This window comes from Toxorhynchites rutilus, chromosome 3, assembly GCF_029784135.1.
Source record: "Toxorhynchites rutilus septentrionalis strain SRP chromosome 3, ASM2978413v1, whole genome shotgun sequence".
NCBI classification, from domain to species: Eukaryota; Metazoa; Arthropoda; class Insecta; order Diptera; family Culicidae; genus Toxorhynchites; species Toxorhynchites rutilus.
Genome location: NC_073746.1, coordinates 201,875,466 through 201,890,555, shown reverse-complemented (window position 1 = coordinate 201,890,555; position 15,090 = coordinate 201,875,466). Strand labels below are relative to the sequence as shown.

At 44.5% G+C, this 15,090-nt stretch overlaps 2 protein-coding genes and 1 long non-coding RNA gene across 4 annotated transcripts in view; 2 read left to right on the top strand and 1 right to left on the bottom strand.

Annotated features, from left to right (window-relative positions):
* LOC129773836 (uncharacterized) overlaps window positions 1-15,090 on the top strand; it is a 71,464-nt gene that overhangs the window by 18,009 nt on the left and 38,365 nt on the right. The gene's annotated exons all lie outside the window — the stretch shown is intronic.
* Window positions 7,659-8,516, bottom strand: LOC129776033 (uncharacterized). The gene is made up of 3 exons (XR_008743049.1): window positions 8,277-8,516; window positions 7,841-8,209; window positions 7,659-7,774 (listed from the first exon to the last, which is right to left on the bottom strand). It is a non-coding gene; the product is annotated as an uncharacterized LOC129776033 (long non-coding RNA).
* On the top strand, window positions 9,642-11,020 carry LOC129776031 (uncharacterized). Of its 2 annotated transcripts, none has more exons than XM_055781401.1 (2): window positions 9,642-9,861; window positions 10,090-11,020. In XM_055781401.1, the coding sequence occupies exon 2, from the start codon at window positions 10,178-10,180 to the stop codon at window positions 10,751-10,753; it is 576 nt and encodes a 191-aa protein (XP_055637376.1). In that variant the 5' UTR covers window positions 9,642-9,861; window positions 10,090-10,177; the 3' UTR covers window positions 10,754-11,020. The 2 variants fall into 2 exon arrangements, with proteins under 2 accessions (XP_055637376.1, XP_055637375.1); XM_055781400.1 differs by lacking the exon at window positions 9,642-9,861 and adding an exon at window positions 9,911-10,036.

Below are 15,090 nucleotides of genomic sequence, written 5' to 3'. Positions count from 1 at the left end.
GGCCACTGATTTGTAGGTTATATATTGCCATACTATTGAATGAAGCTAATACCTTACAATTATAGATCGAAGCCGTAAATAAATAAGCTGTTCGGTAACAGTGTCGCCTTTTCCTTTGGCTGGGTCAACATTCTTCGATAAATCAACGTGCAAATGACGTCCCCAGCAGTGGATATGGAAGCACAGCATGGTGAGTGCGCTGCGTGCAGCAATCCTGATGCGGATAGTAACTACGTTCAGTGCGATGCCTGTGATAGGTGGTGGCACTTTTCGTGTGCGAGTGTGACGGAGTCCGTCAGCGAGCGAGCGTGGATATGCTCGAAATGTACGACGGAAAGAGCAGCAGTTCCACCCACACTCGTGGAAAACACTTCCAGCTCTAATATACAGCGTGATCTCGCCCTGCTGAAGCAACGACAGGAGCTCGAGCGAAAGAGGATGGAACATGAACTGCAAATGAAATTCCTGGACGAGCAGTTGAAGTTGATGGATAACGCGAACCACGTGAACAATTGTGGAGGTGACAAATCGGTAGCTGAACCAGTCAGCGAAAACCCGGAGCTAGAAGATGGCGCAGTGGGTGGCCAGAAGGACCCACCAGCAGCAGCTCAGCCCACGGATGTACACCATCGCGACCTATTGGATATGGTTCGCGATCTTCAAAAGCAACTCGAAATCTGTCAACTACAGTCAGCTCCAAGCAGTCAGCGTGTGGATACGACCATATGAAATATCAGGCCAACGACCAATCAACATCAGTACGACTTCCTGAAACCAGCCGATGACACTCAAGGTAAAGGTAACCAGCAGGCTCGAAATCTGGGAGCCTATAAGAAAACGCATGTCAATGAAGTGGGTGGTGTAGGTAAGAGTAATGTTAATGAAAGTGGTTTTTCAAATAAAATGTACGGTGGTAATGTCCTTCATAAGTCCTCTATGATTTCCCCCGATACGGTTTATATTAGTAACAGAGAACGACAATCAGATATCCGCGAATTTAGTCAAAATATTTTCGATAGTCAACAAGCAGCAACGCATCCCCCTCGCAAGCGAGCAGCAGCAAGTAACTTTCGCGCGCTCTACAAGTGAAAACGTTCAATCGTCAATGCAGCCTACGACATGGAATGAGTGAAACGACATGGAATGAGTGGAACAGCAACAGCGACAGCAGCCACAGCATCAACGACAACAATTGAATGCCAACCAGTATGGTCCATCGCCGCAACAGCTTGCTGCTCGTCAATCGATGGCCCGTGATCTTCCACAGTTCTCAGGCGATCCCGCGGATTGGCCTATTTTTATTTCGAACTACGAGTATAGACGTCGTATACTGAATATACGTGTGGATATACGGATTGGGAGAATATGCTCCGTCTGCAACGGTATCTCAAAGGGCCAGCTCTCGAAACGGTACGCAGCCGATTGGTGTTACCTGCTGCAGTACCTCAAGTCATTGAGACTCTTCGTAGAAGATACGGACGTCCAGAGTTATTGATCAACGCGTTGCTGGAGAAGGTGCGGAAGATTAATCGAGTATGGGTTGGTAGTGCAAGCGCTTTGTGATCATATAGAAGCGGCCAGCGAACAGGCACATCTTTCGAATCCGACGCTTCTTTAGGAACTCGTCGGAAAATTGCCGGCCGATCAGAAGCTCACGTGGGCTGGGTATAAACGGTGTCTCGGCGTGGTGAATTTGAAGACTTTCAGCAGCTATATGGAAAATCTCGTCAATGATGCTTCTAGTGTTGTGCTTTTCGCACCGGAGACTATCAACAAGGACAAATCGAAGCTGAGATGATACGTTAACTCCCATACCGGGAACAATATCGAAGTGCAAGCGAGCAAGCAAATCGAATGCATTTTCTGCAGTAGGGTAGGTCATCGTTTGCGAGAATGTTCAGGGTTCAAGGATTTGAACGTCGATGATCGATGGCGGAAGGTTAGAGCTTTATCGCTGTGTCAGATTTGTTTATACAAACATGGTAGGCGATCGTGCAGAAGCGACAAGCGTTGCAATATCGATGGCTGCCAGTATCGGCACCATCCGTTGTTGCATTGAACAAGGCGAACTGTGGAGAACTCTGCACAAATGCAACAGGCGAATAGTCTCACTCATCAGTATTTGGGATCGAGCGTTTTGTTTCGTATCGTGCCTGTAACACTGTATGGGAATGGTGGTGCGGTGAACACGTATGCATTCCTGGATGAAGGCTCATCGCTAACTCTGGTCGAGAACGAAATTGCAGAACAACTGGGAGTGAATGGAATCGTGCAGCCACTGTGCCTGCGGTAGACAGGCAACACAACTAGAGTAGAGGAGAATTCGAAGGTAGTTCACATAAATGTTGGTGGGATCGGTTCGCAGAAACGGTTTAAAATGTCGAACGTTCGTACAGTGGCAAATCTAAACCTTCCCAGCCAGACCTTCCAATTGGAAGAAGCCGCGAAACAGTTTGAATACCTCAAACAGTTACCGTTACAGAGCTACAAAAATGCTGTGCCAAAGCTGCTGATTGGACTGGATAATCTACAGCTAGCCACTCTACTGAAATCTAGAGAAGGTGACGGTAATGGACCAATTGCCGTGAAGACCAGGCTCGGGTGGTGTGTCTACGGAAAGCAGCAGCCCGGAATGAAGAGTGAATACAACTTGCACATCTGCGAATGTACGACGAATGAGGATCTACATGATGCCGTAAAGCAATTCTACGACATTGAAGAAATAGGATCAGGGCAGCAGAAGGAGAGTGTACTTATGTAGACGATTACCTTGACAGTTTTGGATCGGTAGAAGAAGCTAGTTGCATTTCGGAGGAAGTTCATCATATTTTCCGTAAAGGTGGGTTCGATCTAAGAAACTGGATCTCGAATAGTGAGAGCGTACTGCGGCACCTTGGTGAGACCCAAGCTGCTACCAGTAAAAGCTTGATGACAACGGACGCCAATACTGAACGCGTACTTGGATTATTGTGGAATCCACTAACAAATGAACTATCGTTCAGCACTCGAATGAGCGATGAAGTTCAGTCTCTTCTGGAAAATCGCAGAATTCCAACGAAGAGACAAGTATTGTGCTGCGTCTTGACACTGTTCGATCCTTTGGGACTACTAACTACGTTCCTTATACATGGAAAGATTCTGGTGCAGGATTTGTGGCGCGCCGGAACTGGATAGGATGAAGAAATCGACGATAAACAGTTTACAGACTGGAGCAGGTGGATCAACATGATTTCGCACATCGCTAACATTCAGATCCCACGCTGCTATTTCTCGAATGCTTCAGCGCATACGTACGAAGATACCGAACTCCACGTCTTCGTGAATGCTAGCTCGTACGCGTATTCTTGTGCCCTTTATCTGCGGACGTTCAGTGATGATGGAGTCCCGCAGTGTACACTAATCGCGGCGAAGGCTAAAGTAGCACCGTTAAAGCCAATGACTATTCCAAAATTGGAACTTCAAGGATGCCTCCTGGGGGCAAGGATGACCAAGTTCGTGCAAGCACATCACTCCATTCCCATAAAACGACGAATTCTGTGGACAGACAGCTCGATAGCGCTTTCTTGGATCCGTGCAGACCTTAGAAACGATAGGTCTTTCGTGGCCAACCGAATCGGTGAAATTCTCGAGGCAACGGTTGCCAATGAGTGGCGATGGGTGCCGTCGGAGTTCAATCCGGCGGACGAAGCAACAAAGTGGGGAAGTGGACCCTACTTCAACGCAGGCAGTATGTGGTTCCACGGACCAAAGTTCCTATGCTATCCAGAGCGAGAATGGCCAAGTTCAACCGATCCAGTAATCGACACCTACGAAGAAGCTCGGTCATCAGTTCTCTACCATGTGACATTGGAGCCAGTGGTCAACTATGAACGGTTCTCTAAATGGGAGAAGCTACAACGTAGTATGGCCTACGTGCTACGATTCATTAACAACGCTAGAAAGAAAGGGGAAAGGAATCCGTCGACTGGATTACTTACCCAATCGGAGCTGAAGGCTGCCGAAACTGCAATATTGAAACATGTTCAACTAGAGGTATTTCCGGAAGAAGTGACTACTTTGAAAAATAATCAAGTGGTGACAGGAAACAAGCTAGTTCCAATAGAGAAATCCAGCACTATATACCAACTAATACCGATGTTGGACGAAGAGGGACTGATGCGGCAGAACAGTCGTATATCAGCAGCGAAACATTTGCATCACAGCGTGCAAGGTACGTCCAACTGTTCCTCTGATGGCACCTTTGCCAGCTGCACGGTTAGCCGTACATGTTCGTCCATTTAGCTACGTCGGAGTGGATCACTTCGGGTCATTAGTGGTCAAATAAGGTCGTTCGAAAGTGAAAAGGTGGATCGCGCTCTTCACGTGCTTTACTGTGCGTGCAGTCCATCTCGAAGTGGCATACAGTCTTTCGACTGCATCGTGTATTTCATGTATCCGACGATTTGTGTGTCGTCGTGGGTCACCCGTGGAATTTTTCACGGACAACACTACGAACTTCCATGGGGCCGAACGTCTGCTCCGTGAACAAATCAACGAAGGGGTGATATCCACGTTCACCAGTGCCATCACGAAGTGGACCTTCATTCCACCAAGCGCTCCGCACATGGGTGGTGCGTGGGAGCAGCTAGTCCGCTCAGTAAAAGCTGCGATTGGGGATGCGTATACCGAAGGGAATCTCAAGGATGAAGAGTTACAAACCGTAATCGTAAAGGCAGAGGGCATTGTAAATACTAGACCGCTCACGAACTTGCCACTTGATTCTGCGGAATCAGAATCCCTCACTCCAAACCATTGCCTGCTTGGAAGCTCCAATGGAGTCAAGCAGCCATGCGTAGATGAAGAATGTTTGAAAAGAACCTTCCCTGAGTCGTGGGGAGATATGCAACGTCAGCTCAATCGATTTTGGCAACGCTGGCTGAAGGAATACCTTCCGGTAATCCGGAAACAGTCTAAGTGGTTCGATGAATCCCGACCAGTGAAGGATGGAGATCTGGCATTGATAGCGGACGAGGGAAAGCCGAATAGTTGGATACGTGGTATCGTGATCGAAACGATCCAAGCAGCATATGGACACGTTCGTCAAGCTTTAGTTCAGACAACGGGAGGTGTTCTTCGACGACCTGTATCGAAACTGGCTGTACTCGATGTAAGCAGTAACTGTGCGGTCAAGGAAGTCAGTGGACCGCACCCGGGGGAGGATGTTGCCACAGCAACATCGAGTGAACTGGCAACAATTTCTTCTAATTTCTAAAACAATTCCGATATTGTTGGTCAGCAGAAAAGAAAGTTTAAGACTTTATATAGGCCACTGATTTGTATGTTATATATTGCCATACTATTGAATGAAACTAATACCTTACAATTATAGATTGAAGCCGTAAATAAATAAGCTGTTCGGTAACAGTGTCGCCTTTACCTTTGGCTGAACCAACAAATGGAGTGGGCGAAAATCATCCAGCTGACCAATTCGAACTATCAAGCATGGTCGTTTTCCGTGAAAAAGTTGCGACGGAGGGAGCAGCTCTGGAAGCACGTGGAACCAGGTACTCCTCCGGAACCGATGACGGTCACCTGTAATGACGGTGACGAGAAGACACTGCCCACGATTCAACTTATGGTTGATGAGAACCAATATGGATTGATTCGTGACAAGATGACGGTGAAGGACACGTGGACGGCTCTGAAACAGCACCACGAGAAGACCGCGTTAGGGTAACGGGTCACCCTACTCCGGCAGATTACGAACCAGAACATCAAGATCGGCAACAATATGGAGGCTAATCTAGCGGAAATTGAGAAGCAGTGCACACGTCAGGAAAATTCTGGATATGAGATGAAGGAGTGCCTCAATGTGACGCTGATATTGCGTGGACTTCCGGAGTTGATCAATCCTCTGACAGTAGCTTTGGAAGCGCAAAACGAGGATGAACTTACCCTATTAACAAGTTTTTTTTACTCATTTGAGCTCTTACTCCTTGTATACACATGGGCTCCGGCGAATGAGCTCGCTCCGAAACACAGATCAAATGTTTTGTTGTCAGCCTCGTTTTTACACCGAGTTTTGCGCCGTATTTCTATACCTGTTTTGCACCGCGCTTGAATCTGGGGTGGCATTTCGCATTTCGAAACGAGTGATTTTTGTTCTTTTCGATCACTTTTGCCATTATGAATCTCGAAGCGAGCTCGAAACGAGCGAAATCAATAAAGCAGTAGTAGAGTTTCGAGCGAAGTTTGACATTACGTATCATTGTGTTCGAGCATTTTTCAACTCGGAACGAGAACAAATGTCTCAACAAGAAATGGTTGATCGTCGTATGGGAAAATGCTAGTGAAACGTTGATTTTAATACTAAACCTTACACCAAATAAAATTTCAATTGCATTTCCTTTGGGTTTGACGTCTATTTGTACAAGTATGTGAGTATAAATACAATATTTTTAATTCAGCACTATGGAATCAGCATCACATTTGCAGTACATTTGTTCATTTTCCGTAGAATGTTTAGAATGGGTATATGAGTACCATCAATAACCGGGTATCTTGAATTTGTCGAAGAAATATTGCTTTGCTTCATTAGACGCATGAATTATTCCAACAAAATATCGATAGCGGGACGAAATATCAATCCTACAACAAGCAACTAGTAGAACATCTGGTAAGTATTATGCATATATCTCTGAAAAGCTTAGTTGGATCATTAGACATTTGAGTTGACGCTCATGTATACATTCTGTCAAATATAAGGGCCTTATTCCCGAATACACTACACGTGAAAACAATGTGGAGTGAGTACAACCTTATTCCGGATTGCACGCCACTGTAAATATTTGGTTGAATTCATTATGAATACACCAAGTTCATCCACCGATGTTATTCTGGTTTACACTTCACGCTCTCGCTTGTGTAAACAGAGCGATTCCCCGTGCTCATCATAATCATACACTCTCCCAAAAAGTTAGTATATATGACGAGTTTTTTGGTAAATATTACCAATGATTAATAATATTTGAATCTACTTGAATCTATTTTTCAAGTGCGTTTTGGTTGAAAAAAAATTCTTACAGCTTTTTTTCCCCATGCTGTCAAACGTTTCTCATATAAAAAGAGCAAACGTTTTCGTTTGCTCTTTTCGGGCTTTGTTTATTAACCTTTTGTGACTGAAATAGAATTGAAATAAAGGTTGTAATTTGGGTAATTCGTATTTTTAGAAAGGAAAAAGTTCAAATAATACAACTCTAGTGTTCGAAATAATTAAAACCTAACATTTGGCGAGAAGTAAAATTGAATTACAATTAAGTTTAGAGGAGTTTTGAAGTCAATAAGACTGAAATTTCTGAAAATACCAAAACTAATTTCTGCAAATCTACCGAATTGTCAGTTGTGCTTTCATGATTTCAAACGCTCGCATTAATTGATGAAAAAATGTAGAAACTTTTTTCCTTCCTGATTATTGACATTTCAATTGGTTTCTTTTTGACTACCAATTTGATTCTATTCGCATGACCCAGATTCGTACATATTACGCGATAAGGATGGTAAACAAATGTTAAATCGGCCAATATAACCCAGTAGAAGCATTCGGTTCAACGTTGATTTAACATACACCCTAAACATGTTATGTTAACCCAACCTTAATGCATATATTTTATTTTATTTATTGATCTTTTGTATGCATATTTGTTCATTTATTGAACTAACTAACTTTTTTAAATTATTCATTGAACTATCTAAACTATAGACATCTGATCCTGCATCGATTGGGTCTGATCCACGGCTACAAATTAGGAAAAAATACACAATCATTACCACAAATAGCTACGCCAGACTACTCAATTCTCACCATTATCCTCTCCCTGGACCAGCGTGTAATTACTTTTAAGCCAAACACAATCGGGAAATATCACGAAGCTGACGAAACCCTGGCGGCATTAGGTGAGGCCTGCTCTATGCCCCGTTGCAATATTGACTTGACGCGCAGCCTCAGTGGATACGGAACCTCTGTCGTGACGAATCCGGAAAACATCCAATTGATCGAACCACCTATCACAATCTGCAAAGCGTTTATGAAGTTGTCCTTGACCAAATCCAATAGCATGAAGATGAATCTAGGACTCGACAGGGTTCGTTTTTGTGTTTCGAAGTACCCAGATTCCTAATTATTGAAGTAATGTCTTCAAATTCTCCCGCAGCAGACGAGGACGAATCATTGCTATCCAATATGTATCAATATTAATTAAAGAACATAAATTGAATTGATTGTCAAGAATATTACTTACCTGTCCCGAATTTGGGTTCGACCTTCTTCTGTGAAGAAATCAATATCGGAAAGTAGTGCCGTTCAACTCAATTATCTACTCGGTAATTAGACTAATAATGTTATATTCACATTTTCTTCGCGGTTGCCAGTAATGACAATCGTAAAAAATACTAACACCGCGAAGTAAAATGAATCATTCGTTGGTAGGGATGTGTATTGCATCTGACATTCATTTTACAAACGATTGGTAATATTTACAGAAAATATGTACATTCTACTAATGTTTGAATTACAAAAGATTTGGAAGCTTTTTTTTAGTAATCCATTTTCTGGGTGCATCGACACAACTCGAGGATAAACAAAATAAAATACAACTGACGTTTCTCTTAGAAACGACATTGGAAATGAACACACGGCCATTTTGGTATCCACTCCACTTAATACACGAAGTTCATTTTTACACTTCACGAAACGGGAATAAGTACAACAAAGTGAAGTGAGATGTAAGGGTAGTGGAAACGTAAGTGTACGTGGATACGGTAATAAGGCCCTAAATATATACCGAGAACTTGCGTGTTTTGAAGAAAATGCTTTATATATCATCTACATTTATATTATCGCCTTCTAAATAGGCTCATTCTGGAGCAATACACTTTTTCCAATGAAAGATTCAGCCATTGGAACACTTTCTATGGCTGTATTCAGGAATTGCCTTCAATTAACGCAGCGAATGTTGAATTATCGAAGCAATTGATACCAATGCAACATCATTTCATTGCTATGTATTTTGTATAGCAGCCATTGTAATATTTCAACCTGGTCAAGTTTTTCATTCTGTGAAATGAACTAAACTCGACTAGTCGTCTCAACTTTATTTTCTCCAATTGATTCCCTGCGGTTAAACATCGAACAGGTATGGGCCCAGGCGGAAGCTACTGATCGGAAAATAAAGTTTTGCTGTTTTTTCTCGAAGCAATGGTGTTGCCACAGCGACATCGAGTAACTGGCAACAATTTCTTCTAAGGGTGGGTTTAGACTAGTGATATATTCATGTGAAGAAATATGATGAGATTTATAGAAATCGCATCAACCGTTTACACTAGCGTGAACTTCTATAATGAATATATTCATATCTTATGGCGGGTTTACATTAGGGAGATCTATAGCTATAGATGGATTTATTCACGTGAAAATAGGTGTAAATGGGTGAGAATAAATATGATACACTTATTCGAGGTATATATAACTTGAATAAATTCAGCATATGTAAACGCTTGTGAATTTCTCACTGGTGAGAAATCACTGAAGTTGGGTGCAGTTCTACTTCAGGTGAATAAATTTATTCTCACCCGTTTACACCTATTTTCACGTGAATAAATCCATCTATAGCTATAGATCTCCCTAATGTAAACCCGCCATAATACCGCACAACGAGCCGCCAGCCTACGCTTGAAGGACTCTAAACGTCGAAACGTCATTCAGCGGAAAGAGAAGGGCTAAAATCATAAACAGATCGCATGCGGGTGAAAATTTATAAATTGATTCGTTGAAATTTGTAATATTTAGTGTTATTGAAACGTTTTTTTGTAAAAAGCCTATCGGAGGTAAATGTAATGTTATTTCCCTATATGTATTTATATAATTTAACATTATTCAGGTCCATTTCTAAAACAATTCCGATATTGTTGGTTTATTAAAGAGACTTTAAACTCTGAGAGTTCATTCGTCTCTAAAATCAGCAGAAAAGAAAGGCTAAGACTTTATATAGGCCACTGATTTGTAGGTTATATATTGCCATACTATTGAATGAAGCTAATACCTTACAATTATAGATCGAAGCCGTAAATAAATAAGCTGTTCGGTAACAGTGTCGCCTTTTCCTTTGGCTGGGTCAACATTCTTCGATAAATCAACGTGCAAATGACGTCCCCAGCAGTGGATATGGAAGCACAGCATGGTGAGTGCGCTGCGTGCAGCAATCCTGATGCGGATAGTAACTACGTTCAGTGCGATGCCTGTGATAGGTGGTGGCACTTTTCGTGTGCGAGTGTGACGGAGTCCGTCAGCGAGCGAGCGTGGATATGCTCGAAATGTACGACGGAAAGAGCAGCAGTTCCACCCACACTCGTGGAAAACACTTCCAGCTCTAATATACAGCGTGATCTCGCCCTGCTGAAGCAACGACAGGAGCTCGAGCGAAAGAGGATGGAACATGAACTGCAAATGAAATTCCTGGACGAGCAGTTGAAGTTGATGGATAACGCGAACCACGTGAACAATTGTGGAGGTGACAAATCGGTAGCTGAACCAGTCAGCGAAAACCCGGAGCTAGAAGATGGCGCAGTGGGTGGCCAGCCGGACCCACCAGCAGCAGCTCAGCCCACGGATGTACACCATCGCGACCTATTGGATATGGTTCGCGATCTTCAAAAGCAACTCGAAATCTGTCAACTACAGTCAGCTCCAAGCAGTCAGCGTGTGGATACGACCATATGAAATATCAGGCCAACGACCAATCAACATCAGTACGACTTCCTGAAACCAGCCGATGACACTCAAGGTAAAGGTAACCAGCAGGCTCGAAATCTGGGAGCCTATAAGAAAACGCATGTCAATGAAGTGGGTGGTGTAGGTAAGAGTAATGTTAATGAAAGTGGTTTTTCAAATAAAATGTACGGTGGTAATGTCCTTCATAAGTCCTCTATGATTTCCCCCGATACGGTTTATATTAGTAACAGAGAACGACAACCAGATATCCGCGAATTTAGTCAAAATATTTTCGATAGTCAACAAGCAGCAACGCATCCCCCTCGCAAGCGAGCAGCAGCAAGTAACTTTCGCGCGCTCTACAAGTGAAAACGTTCAATCGTCAATGCAGCCTACGACATGGAATGAGTGGAACGACATGGAATGAGTGGAACGACATGGAATGAGTGGAACAGCAACAGCGACAGCAGCCACAGCATCAACGACAACAATTGAATGCCAACCAGTATGGTCCATCGCCGCAACAGCTTGCTGCTCGTCAATCGATGGCCCGTGATCTTCCACAGTTCTCAGGCGATCCCGCGGATTGGCCTATTTTTATTTCGAACTACGAGTATAGACGTCGTATACTGAATATACGTGTGGATATACGGATTGGGAGAATATGCTCCGTCTGCAACGGTATCTCAAAGGGCCAGCTCTCGAAACGGTACGTAGCCGATTGGTGTTACCTGCTGCAGTACCTCAAGTCATTGAGACTCTTCGTAGAAGATACGGACGTCCAGAGTTATTGATCAACGCGTTGCTGGAGAAGGTGCGGAAGATTAATCGAGTATGGGTTGGTAGTGCAAGCGCTTTGTGATCATATAGAAGCGGCCAGCGAACAGGCACATCTTTCGAATCCGACGCTTCTTTAGGAACTCGTCGGAAAATTGCCGGCCGATCAGAAGCTCACGTGGGCTGGGTATAAACGGTGTCTCGGCGTGGTGAATTTGAAGACTTTCAGCAGCTATATGGAAAATCTCGTCAATGATGCTTCTAGTGTTGTGCTTTTCGCACCGGAGACTATCAACAAGGACAAATCGAAGCTGAGATGATACGTTAACTCCCATACCGGGAACAATATCGAAGTGCAAGCGAGCAAGCAAATCGAATGCATTTTCTGCGGTAGGGTAGGTCATCGTTTGCGAGAATGTTCAGGGTTCAAGGATTTGAACGTCGATGATCGATGGCGGAAGGTTAGAGCTTTATCGCTGTGTCAGATTTGTTTATAGAAACATGGTAGGCGATCGTGCAGAAGCGACAAGCGTTGCAATATCGATGGCTGTCAGTATCGGCACCATACGTTGTTGCATTGAACAAGGCGAACTGTGGAGAACTCTGCACAAATGCAACAGGCGAATAGTCTCACTCATCAGTATTTGGGATCGAGCGTTTTGTTTCGTATCGTGCCTGTAACACTGTATGGGAATGGTGGTGCGGTGAACACGTATGCATTCCTGGATGAAGGCTCATCGCTAACTCTGGTCGAGAACGAAATTGCAGAACAACTGGGAGTGAATGGAATCGTGCAGCCACTGTGCCTGCGGTAGACAGGCAACACAACTAGAGTAGAGGAGAATTCGAAGGTAGTTAACATAAATGTTGGTGGGATCGGTTCGCCGAAACGGTTTAAAATGTCGAACGTTCGTACAGTGGCAAATCTAAACCTTCCCAGCCAGACCTTCCAATTGGAAGAAGCCGCGAAACAGTTTGAATACCTCAAACAGTTACCGTTACAGAGCTACAAAAATGCTGTGCCAAAGCTGCTGATTGGACTGGATAATCTACAGCTAGCCACTCTACTGAAATCTAGAGAAGGTGACGGTAATGGACCAATTGCCGTGAAGACCAGGCTCGGGTGGTGTGTCTACGGAAAGCAGCAGCCCGGAATGAAGAGTGAATACAACTTGCACATCTGCGAATGTACGACGAATGAGGATCTACATGATGCCGTAAAGCAATTCTACGACATTGAAGAAATAGGATCAGGGCAGCAGAAGGAGAGTGTACTTATGTAGACGATTACCTTGACAGTTTTGGATCGGTAGAAGAAGCTAGTTGCATTTCGGAGGAAGTTCGTCATATTTTCCGTAAAGGTGGGTTCGATCTAAGAAACTGGATCTCGAATAGTGAGAGCGTACTGCGGCACCTTGGTGAGACCCAAGCTGCTACCAGTAAAAGCTTGATGACAACGGACGCCAATACTGAACGCGTACTTGGATTATTGTGGAATCCACTAACAAATGAACTATCGTTCAGCACTCGAATGAGCGATGAAGTTCAGTCTCTTCTGGAAAATCGCAGAATTCCAACGAAGAGACAAGTATTGCGCTGCGTCTTGACACTGTTCGATCCTTTGGGACTACTAGCTACGTTCCTTATACATGGAAAGATTCTGGTGCAGGATTTGTGGCGCGCCGGAACTGGATAGGATGAAGAAATCGACGATAAACAGTTTACAGACTGGAGCAGGTGGATCAACATGATTTCGCACATCGCTAACATTCAGATCCCACGCTGCTATTTCTCGAATGCTTCAGCGCATACGTACGAAGATACCGAACTCCACGTCTTCGTGAATGCCAGCTCGTACGCGTATTCTTGTGCCCTTTATCTGCGGACGTTCAGTGATGATGGAGTCCCGCAGTGTACACTAATCGCGGCGAAGGCTAAAGTAGCACCGTTAAAGCCAATGACTATTCCAAAATTGGAACTTCAAGGATGCCTCCTGGGGGCAAGGATGACCAAGTTCGTGCAAGCACATCACTCCATTCCCATAAAACGACGAATTCTGTGGACATACAGCTCGATAGCGCTTTCTTGGATCCGTGCAGACCTTAGAAACGATAGGTCTTTCGTGGCCAACCGAATCGGTGAAATTCTCGAGGCAACGGTTGCCAATGAGTGGCGATGGGTGCCGTCGGAGTTCAATCCGGCGGACGAAGCAACAAAGTGGGGAAGTGGACCCTACTTCAACGCAGGCAGTATGTGGTTTCACGGACCAAAGTTCCTATGCTATCCAGAGCGAGAATGGCCAAGTTCAACCGATCCAGTAATCGACACCTACGAAGAAGCTCGGTCATCAGTTCTCTACCATGTGACATTGGAGCCAGTGGTCAACTATGAACGGTTCTCTAAATGGGAGAAGCTACAACGTAGTATGGCCTACGTGCTACGATTCATTAACAACGCTAGAAAGAAAGGGGAAAGGAATCCGTCGACTGGATTACTTACCCAATCGGAGCTGAAGGCTGCCGAAACTGCAATATTGAAACATGTTCAACTAGAGGTATTTCCGGAAGAAGTGACTACTTTGAAAAATAATCAAGTGGTGACAGGAAACAAGCTAGTTCCAATAGAGAAATCCAGCACTATATACCAACTAATACCGATGTTGGACGAAGAGGGACTGATGCGGCAGAACAGTCGTATATCAGCAGCGAAACATTTGCATCACAGCGTGCAAGGTACGTCCAACTGTTCCTCCGATGGCACCTTTGCCAGCTGCACGGTTAGCCGTACATGTTCGTCCATTTAGCTACGTCGGAGTGGATCACTTCGGGTCATTAGTGGTCAAATAAGGTCGTTCGAAAGTGAAAAGGTGGATCGCGCTCTTCACGTGCTTTACTGTGCGTGCAGTCCATCTCGAAGTGGCATACAGTCTTTCGACTGCATCGTGTATTTCATGTATCCGACGATTTGTGTGTCGTCGTGGGTCACCCGTGGAATTTTTCACGGACAACACTACGAACTTCCATGGGGCCGAACGTCTGCTCCGTGAACAAATCAACGAAAGGGTGATATCCACGTTCACCAGTGCCATCACGAAGTGGACCTTCATTCCACCAAGCGCTCCGCACATGGGTGGTGCGTGGGAGCGGCTAGTCCGCTCAGTAAAAGCTGCGATTGGGGATGCGTATACCGAAGGGAATCTCAAGGATGAAGAGTTACAAACCGTAATCGTAAAGGCAGAGGGCATTGTAAATACTAGACCGCTCACGAACTTGCCACTTGATTCTGCGGAATCAGAATCCCTCACTCCAAACCATTGCCTGCTTGGAAGCTCCAATGGAGTCAAGCAGCCATGCGTAGATGAAGAATGTTTGAAAAGAACCTTCCCTGAGTCGTGGGGAGATATGCAACGTCAGCTCAATCGATTTTGGCAACGCTGGCTGAAGGAATACCTTCCGGTAATCCGGAAACAGTCTAAGTGGTTCGATGAATCCCGACCAGTGAAGGATGGAGATCTGGCATTGATAGCGGACGAGGGAAAGCCGAATAGTTGGATACGTGGTATCGTGATC